Raw genomic sequence first — 25,562 nt, 5'->3', positions numbered from 1 at the left:
TGGTTTTCCTTTTGGGAGGGGAGAGACTTTGAGTCTCAGACATGTAATTTCTGTAATTACTTGAGCAAGGACTAGTTGCCAGGCCAGGGACGGCAACGTTAGGCCCTTCTGTTTTAATTTCTCCAAAGGAAGTAATTTTAAATACTAAAGCTAGTCAAAGTGCCAAAGGGCCTCTCATCCTAAATTGGAACAAAAGGGACAAATGTTACCATTTCCTTCAAAATGAAGCTCCCTAAAATATTTTCAGAAGTATTTAAGGTGTATTATTATTCACTTAGTAAGGTAAAATAATTTCTACTGTTTGAAATCACTAACAGCAACACAACTCTTGAAGAGTTTTAGTCATGTTTCAACAGAAACTATGACTGTTTCGTTCTCCACTTTTCTTACAGAAAATTGTTTCATTAGAAAATTCAAATAGTCCTTCTTAAATACCCCAAATATCACAATATCACATTTTTTGCTTACAGCTTCCTCCTTTGCATGACCCAGTTGGAGACATGATTATATCAGTTCCTAATTGTGAGCCTCCCTTGTGCTAGTTTCTCCCTGTCCCTGCAGAATGCGGAAGTGTAATACCAGCTGCAGGTTGATCACTGATGCTAACCCAGTTGCTTTATGATGATTGCTGCAAGCAAGAAGGGAAGGTTCTCAGATATTTTTGAACCAGTTTTAGTGGAAGAAAGATTCATAAGGTACATTTCTACAAAGAAATGTGAGCAATAAAGAAGAGTGGTTTGTGACGTGTGAATTAAATTTGTTCAGTTTTTAGGGACAAGAATACTGTTTTTCAAGAGATCACGTTGGACTAATGTTAGTCATTCAGAGTAGGAACTGTTGGTGTGTTTGTACATTAATAGCAAACTGTAGGCGTCATAATAGCTGTGATAATTAAGATAGAACCAGTCAGGACTGCACTAGAGAATGGCAGCCAGTGTCATAAGTCCTATCCAGACTCGGCACACTCAGTTGTGTCTCTTAGTAAGCAGCAATTCAACACAGTGCTATGATTTGGATTTGTCTCTGAGTGAATTGCTACCAGTGTAAGTCAGCAGGAAATTTTGACTCACGAGCTAGCTCCTGTTGGCCAGAAGTTTGGAAAGCAGAGACACAACTCTGTTTTTCCATTTACCTGAAAATACAGCTGGGCGGAGGAGGAGCACGGCTGCGACAAGCACGCGAAAACTTTCTAAATGCTTCTGCGCATACCTGAAGACAGTTTCATGAATTCCAGAATAATATGAGACATGAATGAAAACTATATAGGTGTCTGAAATGATTATAATGATCTTTGGCAACCTTTAACTTACTTTTTTGCAGTTGTTGCATTAGGTCCAAATTCTCTAGGATTTAGTGGCTTGTGCTGGTAACTCCTTGTGATTTTGGTTTTGTTTTGTTTTTTAAGCAGAAAGAGGATGAGCGGGAATAGGCACTCTGCCATCCTGCTGGGGCTCAGCTCAGTCCAACTGAACTGATTTCTTGCATTCTTCTTGTACATTTTGAGATAGGACAAGTGCACTTTCCTATTTGTCTTCTGGGTTAGTTCCATACCTTACCTAGAGGAAAACGTGTTTGGGAGAGGAAGACAGCATAGCTGGCCTGGGAGGAAGAGTAGTCATTAAACAGCGGGAGGGCTTTGTTTTGTGTTACCAAATGTTGGGGGATAAGTCATCAAAGGTGGTCCAAGATCCTAGTTTGGCAGTGTGACTGACTGAAGAAGAGAGATGTCTACCGATACCACGTTCCCTTGCCTTGAGTGTACCTTTCATTTTTCCTAGCATTTTGTTTCACTTACAGCTTTGAAGAAGTTCATTATTGATTAAGCATCAGTACCAGTCCCTGTAGCTCGGTGCTTTGGTCTTTTCTCTCTGTGTTCCAGTAATACAATACCCTAGAAAAAGATGCTGTTTTGAAGCTTCATCTTTCTACTTTCCCCTCATGGGTGCGTGGCCTGTGGGGTTTCTGCTCGTGCCTCTGTTCAATCTCCCTTGCTAGTGAGACCTGGAGCTCACCTCCCACACACACCTATAATGAGACCACGGCTGCACGAGCCTCTTGTTTTCCCTTTTTTTCAACAACTCACTAGGCTTGAATGCTTGGAGCTGTCTGAATTTTTCAAAAGCTTGGCCATGCCAAGAATGTTTTTCTGTAGGGTATCCTTTTTTTTCTTCTTCTGCCCTCCCTCCTCCTGCTAAGACTCATGATTCACTCTGAGACAGTTGAGCATTTCAGTACATGATGATGAGGAACATGAAGAAGACAGCAAAGACACAAACACAAGCAAGGTCTGTCCTGACTTGGGATCACCGATTGCAGTATGAGGTAAGTATTTTTGTAGGCAATGTCTGAAATTCAGTACCAAAATTCTGGAGTACTGTAGTTAGTCCTTTTTTTTTTGTTCAGACTATTTGTAGTGTTGCACTTAACCTTAGCACAGGATTTTCTCATAAGCATCTACAGTAGAAGATGCTAACTTTACTCTTTCAGACCACTAAGGAACCTCTGTCTCTCTGTTCTGTCCTGTAATTAAGCAGAGATGATGATGGAGCTATCACAATTGAGGACAGTGTTAGCAATGAGGTGCAAGAGAAATTCCTTCATGAGGGACAAAACTGTCCCAGAGCTTATTATGACTTGGAGAAGCCAGTCCCAGCCTTGCGTGTCTGTTACTAGCAAATGTGGACAGTTTCTTTCTGTGTTTCTCTTTAATTGTTTAGTTGAAATAATGACATTTTTCTCTTGAAAAATTCTTCATTTGAAAAATGTTGAGGAGGTCAAACTCTTAATTGTTTTGCTCTGCGTTGTAAATGATTTGGAGGATATTTGCACATTTCTGTATGGTATCCCCAAGACAATTATAAATAACTTTTTTGCTTATAATGACTTGTTGATAGTGAGCCTTTTGGAAAGGAAAGCTTTGACATTAAACACAGGATATTTGAGGAGCTTATTTATGAGAATTCAGCACCAAGTTAAATGCCTGTTGCCATGGAAGAGGTTCTTGGCGGTGTAGTCATATGGGCAGTTTTTATGTCAGTTTAGTTTTGTTTTACATGTATTTTTGAGTTGACCAGTAATATACCAGTGAATGAAACCTATAAATGCATTGTTGACTGGCTAATATCTCAGCACTAACCAAGTGGGGCTAATCGTTTTAGCTCAAGTGTGTCCGAACTTTCCGATCCTATAAGCTGTATAGAGCCGAGTATCTTACATAATACACATATTCCGTTCATGAGAGAGCCGAAGGACAGAGGAAATCTGGAGTGATTCCCAGGTGAGAGATGGTGTCAGCTCCCTAATGGTTTTAGCACATCTTTGTGGGAACAGGCTGGGCAAGGTGTGCAATTGAGTCCAGATGACCCATCTATTGACTCACATAGTGAGATTAGATTTACCCTGTATTTCCCACCCAGCAGCAGCTGGTGACCAGTCGCATAGCTGTATTCCCAGCGTGGGAACCAAACCTGGACCATTCAAGAGCTGCAGGTGGTCTTAGAGCCACAGAGCAGATGCCTCAGCTCCAACACTTATTCCAGAACTGACGTTAATGTGGAGTCAAACTGGCAGATCTACATATGGTAGAAATTCAATATATCTCCCTTAAAATGAATGGAGCTATAATGGGCTATACTGGGAAAGGGCCTGGTCTCCAGTTCTTATGAGGAAAATTTATCTTAATTATCTTAAGGATAATTAGGCATTTTGGAATGTTTGGAAACAAGATTCCTGTTTCCAGGGATTTATACAGGAAAAAGGAGAAATCGTGAAAGCTGCTAATTGATTCCTTATATTTTGCTCTTTAATAATTATGCACTGATACTACAAGATGTGTTGATATGGACTCTGGTTTGAAAAGCTGAGGATAATTTCCACAGAGCCATGAGGGTTTCAGAGCTGAGTTTCATGGGAGTTCAGATCTTTTTTATCTAAAAACATTCTGTGGTCACAGAAGAGGTTAGATCCATTTCCTTTATATTAATAATGTGATTTTTTTTTTGTCTTTTTCATTTAGGTCTGGCAAAGCCCATGGGATTAGTTGAAGGTCCAGGAGGCTTGGGCCAGGGGGGAATGGCTGCTACCCTGAGAGACGATAGCCACGAATCAGAGACTAAGTATGAAGAATATGGTTACAATGCCCAGCTCAGTGACAGGATATCACTGGACAGGTCCATCCCTGACTACAGACCAAAAAAGTAAGTTGAATTCCACATTATTATTAAGAGTAAGTGAGTGATTGTTGTTCTGTTGACCCATGGTGGCATTATTCTCTTCACATCCCTTCCTGGTTAGAGTATGGCAGCAGTTAGTCATACAAATACCCCTGAGTTTAGGGAAAATTAAAAAGACCGACTGCCATCTCAAGCATGAAGTGCCATGTTAAATGCGTAGCTAATTCTGTGAGTAATGCATTAATACGCACGTTCAAGGCCTCAGATCAAAAACTACATCAGGATATTGGTGCTTATTGGGTTTGTTTCACTTAGAAAAAGCCAGGTAGTGGCAGCTGAGCCCACCATCAGAGGTGGGAGCCTCAGTCTGTGCTTCTTGTAGTCATGTGCAAAGGAAGGTGGGGCAGTGAAAACAAACACTTTGTAGACGCTGGTCACTTAAAAAAAACCAACCATCAAATCAACTGCCTTTTCTTTGATTGCATTTGATGTTCTTAGAATTGTTTAGTTGGGGTTTACAATGTGCTGAAACATGGACTAAGTGTAATCCATCGGGGTCCTATAATTGCAATAAGATTTTTTTTTTTCTTTGGAATGTGTGTTTATTTTAATTCTAGTGTTATAGTCTTCACATGGCTGTGCTATGTTTGACATTGCAATTATATGTTTAATATTTGTACTGATTTATTATATTTTGTATTAGATGTCTTTCAAATCTTTCATATTTATGGAGTTATGTATCTTCCAGATGAGACATCCGCACTGTCATCCTACAAATGACAATCAGTAATGTCTTAATGCAGAGGAGATCAGCAGCAATGCCTAGTTACTCTCAGGAGGCAGAATTGAAAAGAATACTTAATTAATTTCTAATAATAATCCTTTGTTTTAAAAGACCCACTGGGGCTCCTAGGCAGAACTGAAAGTTAAATAAAAAAGTATCTTATTAAGTGACAAGAAAAGTCAAGTCAAGCAAAACAGCTGTGCTCTGTGAGTAGACTGCAATTGAATTAGGATTTTAGGCAGTTCAAACTGCCAAAAACAAAATCCAGCAAAACAAAACTTCAGCTTAACTACAAATTTCATTAACTGTGTTACATATTAATCTAATCTCAGAAGTATTGACTCAGCATTTGTTTTCTCAGACACTTGCTATACAAAAGAAAACCTAGACAAAAGAAGTGGCAAAGAGGAAAAAATCTACTGCTTTGATATCACATTTGATGCAAGTATACTGACTTGTCCAATGGTCTCATCTCTGCATCTCTCTCGATGTATCATAAAAATCCATCATGGAATTATTCTGGGGAAAAAGAATTCTGTAGTTATGCAAATATTTGAGTTGTGCATCAGATCTGGTACAAAGACCCTTAAAATCAGTGTGAAGCTTTTCAAATTAAAGTCAGTGAGGTTTGACCTGACCTGTTATTAGCTGCTGCGGTCAGGTGAATAATAAATGAGAATGTTCTACTAGGAAATACAAAAGCGAAGGTTGCAGAGCTTGAATCTAGCTCAGCAGCTGTCAGAAGCATGACAGCGTTTGCGATGCAGTGCTGTTTCACTTCAGATTATACTCTTCCACAGTTTTACTTGGAAGCTTTGATGAGTCATTCAGATAAGCTTTTTGACATGCTCATTTTGGGAATCTCGTAAGGCCATGCTGCATGATTAACTGTCTGAGTTACTGGGAGAACTGCCTGCCTTGTGGTGTTTTGACACTTTTGAGGTGGTTCTAGTTAGGTCTAGATACTGGAATTGAAACACTTGTCTCTAGATACATATGAGTCACAGGAAAACCCTTCAGATTGAATTTGCTATGAAAAATGAGTGAAAGTTTGGAGAAGGTAGCAGCTCTTATTTTATGAAGAGTTTTATCCACTTGTATCAAAGGAGCTTTGGCTGCCATTTGGTTGCCATTTTCTATTAGAAATTTCTGCTGTCCTCTTGAGCAGCATTTTTCGTCTCTGACCCCTTCAAATGTACAGCTGCTAATATACAGTCTCTCTTGGGAGCTCTCACTCTAATGCTGAGAGGCAGTTTTCACTCCCTACCCTATCAACCTCTTCTTATCCACCATGTAGTACCATAGCTGCTTACCTAACAGGTGATAGTTGTGCATCAAAGCCATAAGGCAAAGCTGAGCTTGACTTTCTGTTTGGTTTAGACACTCTGCTCTAATTATGTATTAGATCTTTGAAATACTGTTTGGGAAAACCACTCTTGTTTTGTCCAACTTTGTATGCTGACTTGCCCAATGGTCTCATCTCTCCGTCTCTTGATAACAGCTCTCACTGCTGAGCCCTTCTCAGTCTGCTTGTGATTTATATCATGTCATTCCCAGAACTTTTCATTTTTAAAAAGGGAGGACTTTTAATTTTTAAATTGAGAAGCAAGGTAGAATTAATGTCCAAGGCCATGTACAAAGTCCATGGCCAGTCTATGAATAGAAACACTTACCTGGATTTGCATTCCCAAAGTATTAGACCATGCTTTCTCCCCATTCTGGCTTCCATTTAAAATGTTCAGATCTACATATTTGCACACACCAGTAGGTATTGAAGATATGAACCAGGAAAATTTATATTCAAGTCTGCATTGTATAGACACAATTTATGAAAGTAAACATGATTTTGCTATGCAAATGTGGGACTTGTAATATTCAAGGCTTAGTCTTCTTTTTAAAGAAATTTGATCAGAAATGTTATCTTTTAGTTCGTTTTATCATTGAACTCCCCCCTTATTGTTGTCTGCTATCTTATTCTGGTAGAATAAGCCTTTTGTTCCATCTACTAGCATAGCTACAGTAAACATTCAGCCGTTTAATTGCTTTTCAGGAGGTATTTTCATTCCCACACAGCAAATTAAAAAAATATGTTGCACTAAAGAGGCGTACAGTCAGACAGCGTGACCATGAAGGCTCCTAAATTGGAGTCACCTCCATGTCCTTCCACTGCAGTAAAGTCTGCAGGCCTGGGTGGGTAGTCCTACTCTCGAGATGCTTTTCCCATGTGCTCGCATTGTGTTCTGCTTTCCTACCTGCTGCTGCCAGTGCAGATATTCCTTTTAACTCAAAAGCCTTTTCTTTAGGATAGAAATCGCTAAGTCAGTACAGGAGACAACAGCAGATTTTGTGCACGTTGTGTTTGTGTGCCAAATCAAAGCAATGACAGTAAATAACTTGCTTGCGATTACAGTTCACGCAATAATTACAGAATTATAGTTTGATCCTAACATGGTGTAATAAATGTGTCTCAGCTTTTTCTTCTCTGATATTGCACCTCCCACAGCTTGAATGCTTGCCCTGTCTCTATGTAGAAAGCAGACAACCCTGGGGAAACAGTTCAAAAACATACTGTGAATTGATATTTCAAGCTATGTTTAGTTTCAAGAGACGTAATACAGAGAAGTTGCAATTTTGTTTTATAAAACAATGCAAAGCCTCCCCAACAGTTTGTACGTTTATTCAGTGTGACCTTGAACACTATTTCCATTTCTTGTTGGATTTCACCTAAATCAAATGGGCTGATTTTAAAGTCGGGCTGATGATCTTTCCATAACGTATTATATAAGTCTTAATGGTGACTTTTTGCCTTGAAGCAGCTGAGTACAGTGCAGCTGAGTGCTCTGAGAAGATGCAAGGACCGAGTAGTGGGAATGAAACGTGTTTGTGTTCAACGTCAAGCAGAATACTCAGGATTTATTATGGTTGATTGATGAGTATTTAGAAATGTTCAGCTAATCATCCTAGTATTGGACTGACCTGAGATTTTGCTTCACGTACTCACTTTCACTTCAGTGAAAAGCAGTCGATATCTTGTTGACTGTTAAAATACATGAAAATAACTCTAAAATTGTGGTCTAGTTAGCACTGACTGTTAGTAACTATCTAAATTCCAGAGTAAATTTTTTAGTACGTATGAAATCTACATTAATGCCAAAAGAATTTTGCAGGATTATTTTTGTTACAAGGGAATTCATAATGCTTGTGGTGGAATTATTTTCATCCCCTGTCATACAGGCACATATCAAGCTTGAAAAATGTTTCTCAAGTTAAGGGCAAACCACAAGAAGGGGCAAGGGAAGTAGCACAGGTCTCCGCATGTCCCTGCTGCAGCCCCATCTTTGCTCCCCGGTGTGCTGAAATTTTTCAAGGGCTATACCCCTGTGGAAAATGTGTTGCAGAGAGCTCAGGATGTTTAACGTCCCAATGTCTCTTCCCAGCAGTAAAGTATTAGCAGGACTTTCTAGCCCTCGCTAACATACCCCGTTTCCTCTGTGCAATGGAAGAAAGAGAAGCTTCTTTTGTATGGAACAGGTTATTTTTCCCTTGGAAGCACACAGCTAAGCTAGAACTTGCTCTGTGGTTCTCTTGGGAAAAGTGTTATTTAATGGTGAAATGTTATTGGAATAATTTCCATTTATGTTCTTCCATATGCAAAATGAGGGCTGTGATCACGTGAACCCGAGTACGTAGTGGAGACAAATCCAGTGTTGGCCAGTGACCCTTATGTAGGTGCGTGGGAAAGCACAAGCGCATGTATTTGTATCGGTTATCTCTACCAACATGTGGAGATGTAGAATAGCCCTGAATCCTACCTGGGGGAATGCTGTGAAATCTGCTGGGCTGTGTGCATGCCTTTCTTACCATAATGTCAAAGGGCCAATGTTTGACTGAATAGTCAAAAATAGATCTGGAGCAACACAGCTGAGATTTTGATAGAGATCCCACACTTTCGAACAGAAGTGCCCAGAGTCAGCCGCCTAAATCCCTGCATAGTCATTTGTCTTCAAGTGGCTTAATTTGCTGGGGGTACTGAGAGTAGACAAAGAGAACAGGTTTAGCTGGAACGTGCTGTATTGCTACAATAGGCTTCAGGAACGGCAGCAGCCATCCATCTGCCCTTTTGGGGGAATAAGAGCCTTCACTGCTGCCAGCTGTAGCACAAAATGTAAGTCTGTGCTCCAGTAGCAAAGGTTCATACTCAATCCTTCCCAATCATGCATGAAGACAGAGGTGCTACAGCTCCATATGACAGTAGATGTTTGACTTTGTCAAAGATGAAGAATGCAGAAAAAGACAAAACCTTAGGGAATTTCATTCAAAGAAGCGGGGAAAGGCCCCCAAACTTACAAAAGCTGTTTGTTTTACAGTGTGGCATCCTGGAAAATTGGGAAGTGTCAACTAACCAGATGCTCTCAAACGTAATCATCGTCTCTCAGGATAACATCAATTCCCCTGTTCTTTCTGGTGCACAGTCTGGATTGTAAGGTGTTGAATTAAACAGGTTGAACACCTGTAAATCTGGCATTTTCTAACTTTCTGTCACTTGACTTTGCAACTTAAATAACTTCTGGGGTTTCTTTACATGCAGGAGATGTCCACACATACGCACACATGCACTTGTTAAAACCACTTGCTGTGATGCATTATGCATACTTTTGAGAAAAGTTAATATGATCCCGGAGCTTTCATAAGGGCTAAATTGGCTTTTACAAGAAATTGTCACTGCTTGGTGAGGATCTTTAATTTAACTGATCTTTTTTGTGCAACTTGATGCTGAATGCATTGTGGCAGTTCAGTGATAACAACAATACTAATATATTAATTCAGTCTGCTGGCTCTATCAGCCAAAGAAGATATTTCTTTGTGTTATGGTCATGGATGTTTGTATTGAGAAAATTCAGCCCTAAAGAACAAACTTGTTAATGCTGAGGCAACTCAAGTCTTTAGCCATAAAAAGCAGAGGAATCTAGGTCTCGAGGAAATTACTTTCATTTATTCAGTTCTTTTATAGAGGTGAGCATTTTCGTTGCTTGCTATAGACATTTCACAATAGCAAAGGAATTGCATCTCTAGGGCTCTGAAGTGTAATTAATGGTTCACTCCACTCTATACCTAAGGAAAAGCTTTTTTAATTACCTATCAAAAAGGATTCTGGAATTGATCAGAAATGGTGCTATCAAGGGGGCAGACTCGGTAAATAGACCTCTGATTTGTTCATTCAAGGGTTTAATAACAGCAGCTAGTATGAGGCCAATAGCTAGAAAACGGCCTTTCTGTCCTTCAGTGGCCGGTGAACTCAAGCCTTTTGAGAACGCAGGGAGCTCACCTTAAATTTTGACCCTTTCTTTTGGCAGTGGAGCTCTGCGGACTCACTGTGATATCTGAGCCATCAGTCAGCAGCTCTCTCGAGCCAAATCATATATGTGTTTGCAAGTTCTCTGTCGTGAGAGGAGGATCAGTGGTCTGGTACAACGGTCCCTGCCTGAGGCTGTCAGAGTGGGCAGCTCCTCTGCCCGTCTGTGTTGGATGTCCCTGCCAGGAGCAGGGCAGGAAGGCAGATGGCTTTCAAAGAGCATCAGCTTCTGGATCAGTGGACTGGAGAAGGCTAGACCTGGTATTATTTGATTTTCTCCACTTCTGCAGCTTGCTCTGCCTCATGACCCACTTTTCAAATCCTCTAGGGACACTGGGTCTTCTTTGCACTGCTTAGAAAAATAACACAAGAATCTCTAAATTAAAACAGACCCTTAGGGGATTCTTCCTGGGTTAACCAGAGTGCAACGTAATGGGCCCCTTTTCAAGGAATATTTGAACTGGAACAGACCAGAACTTTTCAGGAATCAGAATTTCTGATGAGCAGAAAATGGCAACTGAAAAAAAAACACCTAAAAATATTTTGTGTCAGGCTGAACATCTTCTATGGAATGATTATTTAAACAAAATGTCTAGACCAATGAAACATTTAGTTTCCCATGAAAAATTTAGTTTTAAAGTAATGAATTTTCTATCACTAGCTTCTACCAATACTTTCAGTTTAATGTCAGGTCACAGTAAAGTGAAACATTAGTTAAAATTAAGCATTTCCTTTTTTCAGCTGACAGTATTTCACAATCACAGTACAGGCACAATATTTTGATTTTAAAGGAAACTTTTCCTTTTCTTTTTTTTGTACCCACTCTCAATAAATCTAAAATGCCATGCTAAAATTCTGAAAAACCCATGTTGGCCACTCTGATTGCACATATGACATAAGTTGAAGCAGAGAGAAGGAAAAACAGAGACAGAAAATGGAGCAGACAGAATTACCTCTGGGCAACAGATTGTTTATTGGAGGGAAATTGAGTAAGAGATGAAACTAACTGAAGTGTTTTAATTAGATCCCAAATCAATGCCCAGATGTGGATTTTGAACAGTGCAAAGGGGGCATGTGTATACACGTGCTCTGGGACTTTATATAGATCTCGACCAGCTTTGCCAAGTTACACAGGCTGGACATGTTCCTCGGGCTGTGAATCCCCTACAAATAGCACAGGCGCCTTTGCGCACACGTTACCTGTATGCACAATTGACGATACAGCTTCACAGAGGTGTACCCAAGTTTGAGCTGATTTTCCGCCTTGCCCAAGAGCAGAAGGAACTGGTGTGGACTGAGTAAGTCCCTGTGCTGTTTCCTCTGCGGAGAGCTGGGCTCTGACCAGCTACTGCGCGGTGTTTAGTGCTGTAATTCTGACTGAGCTCATTTGGGATATCAGTTGACAACCTAAATTTGCTTGTACTGCTGCCTCTGGGCCAGCTGTGCTTACTTGTGTATCCCTGTGTATGCCAAAGGTTTATCACTGCATTTTGGGAAGCGTTTCCTATTTGGCTGTAAAGGGCTCAGACTGGAACCGTGTAAAGCCCTCAAAGGAGGGGAAAAATCACCTGCTCCTTTGGCTGGGAAAGGAAACTCCCTGTGAATCACAGGTACTGCCAGCCAGCCCCTGGCTTTACACCCAGTGCTCTTTATTTGTACTGTACCTCTGTAGTTGTCACTGAGACCTGTAGTTGTGACTCGACCCTGTTTATGAAGGTACTGTAGGACTTCTCCCAACCTCTGCTGGAGATCTGCTCACTTTGCATAAATAATGATATATTAATTGGAACGTGGGCTCAAACCTTTGTCTCCAGAATCCCAGGTCTCCATGAGATCTTTGAATATTTAATTAGTTATACAATGTTAAATTGCTCCAATGAGAAGACTGACTGAGGAACAGACTAACACTGTGACCATGTTTCCCAATAATAATAAAAAACTATTGAGAAACTTTCCAATTTTTGAGGCCATCTGATCATCAAGAAGGTTCTCAGACTGCTTTTGCTTAAGCAACAGCAGTAGGGTATGACCGTGAGGCAGAACCATGAGACTGCCCAGGTTGCACTACAGTAACACTCTGCCTTCTGCTCTTGTTGTGCGGAGGGGTTGGTGAGCCCACAGGCTTTGGGAAGACAGTACCAAAGTTTTTTGCAGGACATGGCTTCTAAGCAGAGACTCCCCATGAGCTGGACTCTGTGCTGTCTCCACAGTAGCAGTGCCCAGACACGTGGCAATATCTCACAGTTATTTCTGATAGTCGATAGATGTTTTCTCTGGCTTTTCCCATTAGATACGTTATTGATTCCCTTTTGTTTAGTGCTAGCTAAGCTTTCCAATTAAGTAGTGACTTTAATTATACCACAAAGCGTATAACATAGATCTTGATTATTAACACTGGCCCATGGGATAACAAAAGGAGGACCAGCAAGGCTAAATTAAAAAGAATCATAAAAATGAAGAACCTTTTGAAAAAACCCACCTTACATTCAAATGCAGTAATTTTCCTCTTGTTATGTTTTTGCAGTGTCTTTGTGTATATTAATTGTTAAAGACAAGTTCTGCGTGACTGTCAGCACTAATAAATGTAGATTTAGTGGAGGCTGAATTTGACTAACTGGAGAGCATGAAAAATAACTGATTGCAATGTTGTGTTTAAATGCAGTAAGACTGGAAGCCATTCCCTGCAATTTGTCTGCACCAGAACGTACTCTTGAATACATGAATAGTTTACGTAAGGTGTGTTGCATAACATTGACTAAAAATTAGACATCTAATTTAAGGTGATCAACTTGGCTGCCTTTGTAGTCAATGGAGAAGAAGAAGACATGGTAGCATTGCTTACAATGTATAATGTGTAATGTCCTTTGGAGGTCTCTCCCTCAGGAACCTAGGACAGCCAGCTTAAAAAGGATTTCAGATGAATCCAAACCAAAAATGTTAAACACTCTAAGGCATAAAGAAACAAGAGAGAATTTCTGTATTAGCAACACATGTTGAAGAATGACCTGCCAGCATGGACAACCTGGGTAAGGTCCCCACCCAGCAGCTGTGGAGGCAAAACTGTGGAGGCAGCACAGTTTTCAGATAGGAGGAAAAGAAAAGATGATCAAAAAGCTGTTTTGCATCCCTCAGTTTTTCTTACAGCTCATAACACTAAATGACCTGCGCATTTACAGGTGCCTTAAAGATGATTGCTTTTTTTTTTTTTAAAGTATGCTTTAGAGAATGTAATCATTTTCTGAACCTGAAAAGAGAGCACCACAATATTTTCATAGCAGGAGTATATCCTCCTTAAGAAGAGCAATTGTAGGGCACTGTCTTCAAATTGTGTATGCTATTCTTTCACAGGTAAATACACATCTGTAATGCAGAAGCACTACTGAGATCCAGCCATGACTTGCAGCTGTGTGTTGGCATTTTAAAGTTTCTTCCATTTCCCTCTCCTGGGCCCATGGCTGATTGTTGCCCGCTATCAGTTCCAGGGCAAAAAGGGTATTCCTATAAATTTCTAAACTGTCATGTTATGTTACACTCCATGGTATCACATTACAGGATAAAAAGAAGTAACAGAACAAGTCAGGCAATGAATTCAGGGTGGTATTTATTTTCCTTGTATGTTTTCTTACATGTATCTGTTACCCTACACCCGATATCCTTCTTACGGCTTTGAAAGAGTTCTAACGGTTTGCGGTAAAGATGCTCCCCCTTTCTTTCTTAAAATGTGCATGCAAATTTAGTTCTGCTGACAGTGTGAGATATGTATTATCTCCAAATGCCTTCCTGGTGTAACTTTAAAAATTAGATAGTTTTGGTTCCTATTTTATTTGGGTAGGTTTCATAGTATAAGAAAGTCAAGGTTTCAGGTCAAATAACATCAAGTTTTTTTAGTTGTTGTTGTTGTTTGTGTCTTTGCAATAAAAACATGAACAGGCCAAAATGTCAGACAATTTACTCTTCTGTCTGAAATAAAACTGAATTGTGAACTCCAAGTTGATGCAGTGTTTCATTTTAATAGTGTCGGTTCTTGCTTGTTTTGCTCATGTCTCCTGTTTTGAGTGAATTTAGTGCTAATAAAAGTGAGAGACTCTTAAAACTAGCCAGAGCCAGAAGTACCTGACAGTTGCAGGCTAGCAAATGTAAGCTCCCTGTCTTGGTTTGCTTGATGTAGATGCTTTCCAAGGTTTTGTTTCTCTGAAACAGCACCTGCCAGTTAAGTTGTTTGTTTTATTATGTTGAAGTATGGGGCTTCTATTTTCTGTTTCTCCAGCTTTCTGAAATATTCTTGGCTTCTGCTGTGTTGCTTCTAAACCTTCTGCTGTGGTCTGCTGGAAAACAAACCATGGTCAAAACAGATCACCTTGCCGGATGCAACTCCAAAGGAGGTCCAGAGACAGTTGCTTCCCATGCAGTCTGTGCATTCTTTTCCCTAAATTTCTACAAAAGCAAATGGCTGTCTTAATAAGACATCATTGTGCAATTTTGGCCTGCGTCCCTTTGGCCACCAGAAATCCTGCAGCAGCTGAATGTCTCCACCCGGAGACTTCTCTTGAAATATGGTGTAAGCCCTAAGAAGCAGGAGCTCCAGGCCTGTGCCTTGATGCCTCCTTCGTAAAGCTAGCACCAGGCTGATCACCGTTGTCTATTTCCTGGCTGTCCATGCACGTTTAAATAACCCTTGTGAAGCAGGCATCATGCAGTATGTGTTACTAAGCCTCAGAACTCCAAGGTGGTGAAAAACCCACTCTCTGTGTATAGCAGAAGGAGATCAGGGTGTAAAATATGGTGTAAAATCAGATTCCTGATCTCTGTAGCTCTTGATGATTCTGTGCATTGAGAGGAATAGTCTTGTGAGCACTGGGGAAACTCAACTGGGAAATTTTATTTTTCACACAAAACTTGTGATGGAGCTTTTAACTAGCTGAAGTACTGTAAAGGCAGGGTCACTGGGGAAACGCACGGCATGCTCTGTGTTTCTAGTATTTTTTTTTCCATTCAGTGTGCTGAATGCTCTGTCTTAGAAAGATGACTAGCCTAAGTCTATAATTAATGAATTTTTGAGGCAAAGTTACTCCTTCCAAATAAACTTGATATGGGCTGCAATTTCTTAAGTTAAGAATCCTCTGTACATTATTCTGACCACCTCTGGTGTATAGATTAGCATATACGTGAAAATAACACTTGGAAAATACTCCGACTCAGTGTTTCGTATCTCCTCTTCCCAGAAAGAAAGCTGGAAAGCCTTTGCTCAGCAGAAGGTTAACAGTAGTGACAGAAGAGGAGGCAACATTATTCTCTGTTTTCTGTAGAGAATTATAATATAGCTGATATATTGTGTAGGGATCACTTAAGCAATAACAAGAAGCCATTCAGTGGAGGAGAACAGCAGAGCTGGCTACCCAGCAGAAATACATCTCTCTTCTTATATGTTTGAATTAAGCAGAGAAAATGAGGACAATTGTCATGCAGACATCAGGCAAAATCCAAATCCCCTTGGTCTAAGAAGTGCACCTGCAATTTTTGGTGGTGGTGGGTGCGGCAGGATTTATCAGTGAGCCATTAGGTAGCTTTAAATTACAGGAGATTTCATCTCTGTGTATTGCTTATGCACAAAGCTCCCTGCTTCTCAGCTTCTCGAAATGAAGCCCTCTGGAGTTGCATTTTACCTGTGTGAGATGCCTTCAGGTTGTCAAATAGTTCCTTAATTAGTTTATTTTCTTCTTTGCTCTAAGGGATGAGTATATTATTTATTCTACGCTCCCAGACTTTTGTTAGTCTGCATTTATGTATTTTGTCTTCAGAGTGACCTAGCATTGGGCTAGCCTCTAGGGTAGTATGAAACACACCTCTCTGACGGAGATGATAGTTCAGACTTGACTGATGGTAGAATAATAATAGCAGCAATAATAATTAAAACAGTGCACTAAAATACCCTTGGGTGCTGTTGCTAAGTTAGACTGTACCCCTAAAATTCCAGAGGAAAGGCATAAATTTTAGTTATTTCCATCCACAAAGTGAACAGTTGTCTCATTCAGCAACTGGAGTAAGCTTTCATCCTCTTCGTGGATGTTTCATTAGGACACAGTTCTCCCAGAGGGTCGTGGTGCAGTTTACATGAAACTCAAGATAAAAACGACATTGAAGCTTTGCTCCTGTATTTTCTGCACTGCCTGAAAACAAATACATGACCTACAGCTAGTTCATTGGCTTATTGCCTTGGTGTTATTAACCCAAGTGTACCCAAGAGGCGGGGAATTTGTGTTCTGTTTGCTCACAGAGTTTGCTCAACTCTGCCTGACAGATCTGGGAATCTCTGGAAGCAGTGAGGGGAAAGTTTCTCTAAGTACAGGTTTGAGCAAATAGTCTGGATGAAACGGGTTGAATGTGTCTGTCTATGGATGAGGGATGAAGAAGGACATGGTTGTGAACACAGCCTCAGTCTGCTGGGCAGACGGTTAACGGGAATAATCTCTTCCCCCAGTGCAGAGCACTCACATCTAGGTTTCTTTCTGATGGCAAATTAATTTCAATCTGCAAACACTGAGGATGTGACTTCAAAATGTCTATGGGCAAGTAGGAAAAAAACACCAGGCAACGTAGACTGTAAAAGGAGATCGGTTCTCAGCAGGCAGATTTGGGAAGGAGCTGTGCATGAATGTTGAAGTGCTACCATGGCCATAGCTTCTCAGAGTCAGGAAGAGACTAGCGTCTGTCCTTGGCCCTCTCAAATTCACAATCATACTTAAGTACGTTGCCTGGTCTAGGACGTGTGCCTAATTTCTGTCAACCTGAGTGAAGAGTAAGCATATGCTGACCTGTTTTTCTGAATTAGGGTAAGAGCTCATGAATGTAAAAAATCCCCATACGTTGAAGTGTTTTGCTGCTATGAAGCGTGTGCCCTAGATATTAGCTTTGTGCGAGACAGTAAATGTGGCTGGACTTTTAGAAAATGTTTTTATTTCGAAATGTAACCAAAATTAAATTAAAATGCAAGAGTTTTCTGAAGTGCCCAAAATAATTAGAAGGTAAGAAGCTGTTGTTAACATTTAAAAGCATGAAATTGTTGAATATTGTGCTGTTCACCTCTAGCTAGCCTTTAATTTAAACAAAAGCTATAGAAGTGCAATTAGGCTCCAGTCCAATGAAGCACTTAAATATGTTCCTGGTTTTAAGTGTATGAGTAACCCCAGTGAAGTTAAGACATGCTTAACTGCTTTACTTGAATAGGACGTTTCATAAAGCAGTTATAATACACAAAGAACAATCCTGCAAGTATCATTGGGAAAGATGTAAAGAGGAGTAAAGTCCCATCTGCACTTCAGGATCTGACTGTTCTTAGGGTTTCACAGAGCTGTTTTTGCCCAGTGATTTATCCTGCAGGGTCCTGATCTGAAGTCCGTTGAGATCTTTGGATGTGTTCCATCATCTGTTGTTAAAGAGGCTCAGTTTGTGAGGCAGTTTCCTGCCCCTGTCTACCGGGGGAAATATATACGGCACGTACACCTTCATTTGTCCTCTCTGCTTGACTCGGAGACATGCCTTTTTATAAACATGCTGCTGCTACCACCAGGCTCTCCACTCGATCCCATATAAAGCATCTAAACATCATGGATTTAATACTCCCATTTTCAGTGCTAAATCAATGTTCTTTATGCATTTGTTCTTGGAACACTGCTCTATTTGAACTATAATTCTTCCCACATACCATAAACTTGGTCTGTTTTCACTCTGATAGAAATTGATCATTTAAAGCAGGAGGAAAAACCCTGTGACTACTGTTTAAACGTTTCAAGGCCATTGCTGGTTAGTCAAATCAGGTTCTGCATCACCTCGGCACACCACGTGCTGTGATTACTGGGGAAGCACTACCTGTCTGGGCTACAACCAGCCCTGCAACTGCTGGGACGGGGCAAAATTAAGAGCTTCACTGCGGTTTTGGCAGGCAGTGAGGGGATGGGTGTACTCAGTTTATGACTGACCCCCCATTTGGTTGTTTACTCCTCTAACCGTCCTGTATTTGTACGTAGGTAGAAAGAAACATTCTGCTACGTAACTGGATTTGACCAGAGATTAAAGCTGGTCTCCTGTGAAATACACGGGAGCCCATTAAAGAAAGGATTGTTTGCCAAACATTGTTGTATGTCCTCCCGAGACCATAAAAAACATTGTTAGCTGAAGTAATAGTGGAAAATTATTGCATTCCTCTATCCTCCTCCTTACCACCACGCTGCAATGTGACAGCAAACCTGTAATGAAATCCGTGAGCTCTGCAGCAGTTACCTTGAAAACTTTTTTATTGCCCTACTTTTCTAGATAACACTGTGATACTCAGCCTCTGCCCAGCACCAACAGCACCAGCTGAGGGATTGAGATAGTCAAAATTAAACAAAAATACCTTGAATTTTTAATATTAAATACTTGCAGTAATTTTTTTAATAGTCAAGGATAACTTTCTGTATTTACATATTATTATCTGAATAACAAATAGCTTCAAGGATACAGCAAAGTGTTCTGTGCAAATGGAAAATGATGATTTTACTCTTATACATTATTTACTGAAAATTATTCCTTTTATATCATCCACTCCGCTCTTTTTTCTTTATGTCTGGCATGGACTTGGAGTTCAATGGGAGAGAAATTTTAGGGAAGGTGGTATCTTAAGATATGTAGTCCGCTTTTGGATATATGGGCCGTTACCTTCTCACTCCCTCCAGGCATGCTGGGATTAATTCTTCCTTTGCCATAAAGATCCTTTTTTGGGATCTTGATGCATCACCTTGAGTGGAAGAGTACTTCTTAATGGGAAATCTGCTAGAAATCACTGTTGGAAATGCAGCTAAATAGCTGGCTTCACATTGCTAGCTGGAGAGTAATGATCCTTGGTGGCAGGAACAAGAAGTGGTGCCACAGGGTAGCAGCCAATTTTGTGAATGCACCCTAGAAAACACTTTCTGGCTTCTTGAATGGCCCTTTGTGAACCTTCCCTATCTGAAATACAAGGTCTTACCTTTGGCGAAGCACTGAGATGGGAATATATTTTCTCTCCTCCATAGACAGCATAGTTCCCAGAATTGAGTTTCAAAAAGTTGCACAAAAGGTAGTGTTTTCTGAATATAGTTTGCTGGTAAGAACTTTGAATCAAAGCACTGTTATTGTGAATTGGCAAAGTGCCTTTAGTTTTGCTTTTATTTAGTATCACTTCATTGGTTTCACTGATGTTTATATTTCACTTGGCTTCAAGTTCAAAGAGCTCTCCAATCTCAAAGGAGAATTTTGCAAGACCACCTTTATGTTTAATTTTTTTAAGACAGCTCTTGTCTAGTTTTTACTTTTAAAGCATGCAAGCTAAAAATCCAATTGGGGTGGGGACCAGGGTCTTTCAGAAATCTTGAGAATCACTTGACAAATCTAAATAAGCCATTAGTGTTTAATCACCTGAAATTCAGCAGAATACATGTCATTTGGAATTTCGCTGGGCTCTTCCTCAAATTTAAGTGCAGCACCACTAAAAATAAAGTCGCATGGGGGATATATTTTCTTTGGGGATTTTTGAAAAGCATCTGAAAGCAGATTTCAGCTTCTCCATTAATTTCCAATCAGCCTAATGCTTTGTGATGCAGCATGCATACAGCCACAGGCAGATCTGAATGGGCACACTAGGGGATAGAGTGGAAATTTCTTACAGATGGTATTTCAAAACATATTAGTGACTCCAGTTAAGTTACCAAAAAAAGGCAAATACTTTTTACTACAGAAGGATCTGAGCATGAGCTTTTAGCCATTTTTCATGTTAATAAAGGGGCTTGTTTTAAAAGTGACTGGAACTAGTTTTAGCGTTTTTATATATATAAATCAATATGAGTATTAGACATGATGGCATGTTTCTGTTGTTGTTTGCCTGAGGAAAGCCAGAAATAGATCACTGAAATACAGGGCCTCTTATTTATGTGTGTGGCAGCTACTTTTGAAGAATCCAATAATCTTAAATGTAAGGGTTAATATTCTTCACCAGTGGGGCCAGCTTCATGTTGCATATGTTAACTGTGCATATATATTGTGCTATCAGTCACTGACTGACAGTTCTCAAGGCTTTCTACCACACACATAAAATATTTTGTCGTAGAGAAGGGAGGAATTAAGCCAAATAGTGCAGCAAGCACGTTAAAAAACAAAAGATACAAACGTGGGGTTTTTTGTGCAGAGAAATTAATCCCAGTTGTACTGGCCTGGAATTTAAAAAGAAAGGAAAAAGGACAAAAACTAATGTCTGATTCTCAGAAACACTTGTCCCATGTGTACTATTGCAACTTCACGGGGAGCTTTAACTTACCTGTGGAACTGCCGGTGTCCCAGCTTGAAAGGGCTCCCTCCTTCATGCAAGTATTACAGGACAGAAATTCCTGTAACTTTGGTCTTTTCTGTAGGAAATAGGACAGAGAAGAGAGAGTTCTGAGGTATAAAAGACACTTATTTTAAAAAGGCTGCTGCTGTTCTTCATTCTGCAAATCCTACAGGCATGAAGTCCAATTGTTCAGCCTGGGAATGTGAGAAATTCCCAGGAGCAGGTAGATGTGTGCTGGTAAACTCATGGCGTATTGCAATGATTTTTTTCTGGTTGATATTAAAGGGTACTTTTCCTTGATACAGGAAGTGTTTGAGATTAGCACAGAAACAAGGATTTGGCCTGACTTCTTTCTGATTAATATGGGTGATTTCTTTCTTAAGACTTTTGGATGCAAAATAAGGAAAAGTGTGTCAAGAGGTATGCAAAAAAAAGCTGCTGGGAATTCCCACAGTATGGAGTGGATTTAAGATCTCAGTTTATTATAATCCTGAAAATGACCATCAACATCACTGTGTACCAGAAAAGCTGGAGGACAGATTATTTTAGTTGACTTCCCCTGACTCCCCTTTAATATGAAGCACTGAAACACTGTGAGAGGAGGAACAGACACAGTTTGTACTCGGGAACAGTTGAGGGAGGTGTCTTTATTTTATTGAATTTCTTCAGGGATAACTGCTGAGGACATGGTGCATGGAGTGTGGCCAAGGGAGCAACTGAAGTCAGGTAGAAGTTAGCCAGTGAAGTCGACCATTTCCAGACTGTAAAGTCCTGACAGAGGAGTGTTTTAAATAACACATACTATGAAGATGATCTCTCGAGCAATAGAAAGGGCAGTCGTTTCTTCAGCATTACATTTAGTTCTTGCAAAACTGTCATTCAGTTTGTTCTTTCAAAAAGAATCAGACAGCAGAGCTCAAAATTGGCTTTCATTGCTTTGGCAAATACTTTCTTTGTTGAGGACCCAAAAAATGGATGGATACAGGAAGTCAGTGTTAATGCTGAATGTCCAAATGCTGGCAGGAGTGTTACAGTACTTGCAGAGGTGGAGGGAAAACCATCCCAATTTATTTAGCTGTCACTCAGGGGAGGAAATTCACCCACCAAACCCTTTGTTCATCAGTGTTGATGGTTTTTTGGAGCTGCCTAGACTACCAAGCTTACAGCACCAACAAGAATTGCACTGTATCTTGTATCTGCGCTTCCCCAAATAAATTCAGGGAAAAGGAGGTGGTCTTGATTTTTCTTCTGTATGATAAATCAAAGTGGAGGCTGTTCCATAAAGCAACACAGACTGCGAAGAAATAGCCATGGTAAAAAGGTATCTTCTGGAATCACCAGATTTTCTAGGCTTTTTCTGAAAGCAACTGTCACTTTTCTTTTTACCTTAGTTGTAAATACAATGGGCTGCTTCTCTCAAGATACATAGAGCATCAGTGTTCTGTACCACTGCTCTCTTGTTCACAGTCGTGAGTTTTTATATTACATGATTCTTAAGGAATGCTGTCCTTGAGCTGCAAAACAGGAGGAGAAAGTAAGAGCAAGTCTTGACCTCAAAAATTTACTGGTTTGTTTGGTTTTTTCCTTTTGAATATGGCAGAAAAATCCATCCTTAATAGAAAGAGAATGTTATGGCATAATACAGTTAACACCTTCTATTGAGAAGGAGAATTAATTAGGAAGGAGTTGGAGCCCTCTGCCTGACAGATTCATGATCCATGAAGCTAATCAGTTTTGTAGCCTGTCATTGCTTTTGCCAGACTGGTCAGCAGTTGAATCCCATGCTGGGGAAGATGTTTGCAGCTTGTCACATTTTCGCTGTTGTGCCAATGCGGAACAAGAATGTAATGCTAGTTTATTTCTGCATCTGAAAAGTTACTATTACATCTAGCACTAGCTGCAAAGCCTCAGTGGTTTTCTGGAGAAAGAAATCAGGCATTGACCTAGCTGCTAAATTTAGTGATTTAGCTGTTGTAAATCATCTGTGCCTACGGAAGTCACAGCAGCATTTATGTACTAAAAGGTAACCGTGTATGTAAGATTACTCTGAGCCTTTGGTTTAACTGGGTTCAAAACACACATTGACCTGGTGATTAAAAGTAGTATTTGTTAGCGTTAATGAGCAACGATTCGATAATCTTTTTAATATTTATCTTTGTCCTTTCATTGATCGTGTACCCAATGAAGTGCTGTTCCGCCTCTTTCCCCTGCTGTGGCTATAAAACATGAACACAGACCATTCTGCAGCTTTCAAGGTATGGAGCGTGTTGGGGGTTTTTTGTGCTAGCACTGCAGAGGAGGTTTGTTCATGCCCAGCAATTTCATCAAGTTTGTGAAGGAGAGAAACCCACAGTCATCTCCATCCCGTGGTTCATTGGAAAAACATATCTTGTATTAAACATTTTAAAGATTCATGAAGCAGCTTTAATTTTGTTTGCATTTCTTCCTGAAGGGTAAAGCTGTCAGAAATCTCTAAATGCGTTGCCTAATCCATTTCCAAACTCAGTATATTAAGGCCTGCAAGCAAAACTCACCTTTGGAGTTTAGCCAGGACGCAGACAGGTGAGAAGACAGGAGAAAGAGAGTAGGAAGGATTTTTCTTTCCTCAGTAATGCACTGAACTACCTGCCTGGCTGTAGTGTCAGCCCTTCACAGAAAATAGCGCAACTCAAATGGGCTGTAAGACCAGCTCTGATACAAAGAGGACCTCACATGTTTCCGTTGGATCAGATACAAATAGAGTAAATACAGCTATCAAGGAATGAAGGTTCAGACAAAAGAAAATTTCTTTCCCTTCATTGCCTACAAGCTCACAGGGCTGCCATGAGCAGGCTCATGTGCAGCTGAGAAGCTTTTGTTTTCTCATTGTCCCAGTTTCTAATCTATGACCTTTTTTGTGTTAGTACATGATTTTTTTTTCCAAGGTTCTGGTCTGCCAACTGAAAAGCCTTTCCTGTTTTCTTATGCCTGCATAGACAGTGCTCACAACTGGGCTCAGGGGGCTGCCTGGAAATGTTCATTTAAGGAACCGGTTCAATGCAAGGGAAAGAATGAGTGAAAATCATCTCCAGACTAGAGAAAAATGATCTGACATCAAGCTCTCTGTCACGTACAAAGGAAATACCTCTGGGTTGCCAGTCAAGCTCTGCAGTAGCCAATACAAAGCAAGAAGGCTCAAAAGACTCTTCCCAAGACAACAGCAGGATGCCTCAGGTTTGATGCTTGGCATGTTGTACGAAGGTGTCTGAAGGGCTGTTTCACATATCAGGCCTAATCCATCCTCGGCTGGTCCATGGAAATGATGAGCCATTGCATCGTCAGTCTTTGCTTGGAATTGCTAGTCCTAAATGCATCCAGCAGTGTGTTTCTCTACAGCATACCTATCTGCCCTGGAGAGAGGCACTGCTTCTCCTGCAGACCTGAAGTCCTTTGCTGGTTGTACACTGTGAGGCCTGATGACAGTTCATAATACTAATTTAGAATCACAGTAATATTAAATGTGAGCTATGCCTGGCCAGCTTAGACCATCGTTAGCTACCACAGAGGTCAAATGTATGCTCTAAGCTCTTCCTGAACTCAGTAGTGTTAGATGTTAATGAGGCCAAGATTTGGCTATCAATTACTGTAATTGTCCTCCCTCATCTGGTTGCCACAGTTCATAATGTGATCAGACCTAGGGCAGAGAAGTGGAGACCATGGCGGTACCCAGATCCCTTCCCTGGCAGAGTGCTGGGTGTAGTGCTGGTGCTGTGGGCTCCCCGAGCAGCGCAGCCAAGCCTCTGCTCCCTGAGAAGGGGTGCCTTCAGCACCCAGGCACTTTACTGTACAGTATCGGGGCTGCCAGAAATGGATGATTTCTTACTTTCTTACCAAATTCCTTTTGGTGGTCAGGTTGAAGCATATAAGGGTGTGCCTTGCTAGGACTCCTTTGTACAGTTTAATGTCTTCACCTTCTGGTTACCTTTCTTCTCAAATAATAAAAGTGACTAGTCTCATGTTAAGCTCCTCCATTGTTAGCTCATAGATTTCCTGCCCGATGCTTTCCCTCTGTTTCCAGACTGCTGCTCCAACCATTTCTGAGAAGATGCCCTACACCTTATTGAAATCAATAGGCTTACTTTTCCTGGGACTTCTCTGGAATGACCCCTCTCCTGCTGCCATGCTCCAGGGCCAAAATCAAGGGCTGCACCAAGGAGGACTTCATGTGTCCTCCTGACACTCTGACTTCCTCAGCCTTGCATACAGGCACAGGTGACTGAATGTTCCATTGCAATGCACTCGGTCTGTTGTCAGCATCCTGCCAAGAACGAAGCTGCAAAGGCGTTGTAAGGTGACAGTGGGCACGGTTGTGCTTTGATGGTAGAGCATCCTTGTGTGCGACTTGCTAATGTCACTATTTGGCTCAGAGTGTCAATTGCTGGTTAGAGTTTCTTGGAATGAAGGAAGTATTAACTGTAAATTGCTGTGGCTGGTATCTAATTACAGAATACATTGGGAAGCACTTGGGCGACAATCCAGCAAAGCACTTAAGCACCCACTGATTTTTAAGGAAAGGCCCCTTGACTGGGATTGCTCGTGCTCTCAGACGTCATCAGAATTGTTTGTTAGTGCACTGCTTTTGGCTGGGATAGAGTTAATTTTCTTCCCGGTATAGTAGCTAGTATGGGGCTGTGTTTTGGATTTGTGCTGGAAACAGTGTTGATAACACAGGGATGTTTCAGTTATTGCTGAGCAGGGCTGACACAGAGTCAAGGCCTGTTCTGCCTCTCACCCCACCCCACCAGCGAGCAGGCTGGGGGGGCACAAGAAGTTGGGAGGGGACACGGCTGGACAGCTGACCCCAACTGACCCAAGGGATATCCCACACCATATGGCGTCATGCTCAGCATATGAAGCTGGGGGAAGAAGAAGGAA

General features: G+C 40.8%; 1 protein-coding gene across 1 annotated transcript in view; it reads left to right on the top strand.

Annotated features, from left to right (window-relative positions):
* GALNT9 (polypeptide N-acetylgalactosaminyltransferase 9) overlaps positions 1 to 25,562 on the top strand; it is a gene marked incomplete at its 5' end in the record, with an annotated part of 156,020 nt that overhangs the window by 27,543 nt on the left and 102,915 nt on the right. Inside the window, one exon of the mRNA XM_009274336.1 lies at positions 4,016 to 4,196. Coding sequence (XP_009272611.1) covers positions 4,016 to 4,196 — 181 coding nt within the window. The remainder of the gene's footprint in view (positions 1 to 4,015; positions 4,197 to 25,562) is intronic.

The sequence above is a fragment of the Aptenodytes forsteri genome, unplaced genomic scaffold (assembly GCF_000699145.1).
Source record: "Aptenodytes forsteri isolate BGI_AS27 unplaced genomic scaffold, ASM69914v1 Scaffold79, whole genome shotgun sequence".
Lineage (NCBI taxonomy): Eukaryota > Metazoa > Chordata > Aves > Sphenisciformes > Spheniscidae > Aptenodytes > Aptenodytes forsteri.
The sequence above is the reverse complement of the archived record's forward strand: the minus strand, read 5'-3'. Positions and strand labels throughout refer to the sequence as shown.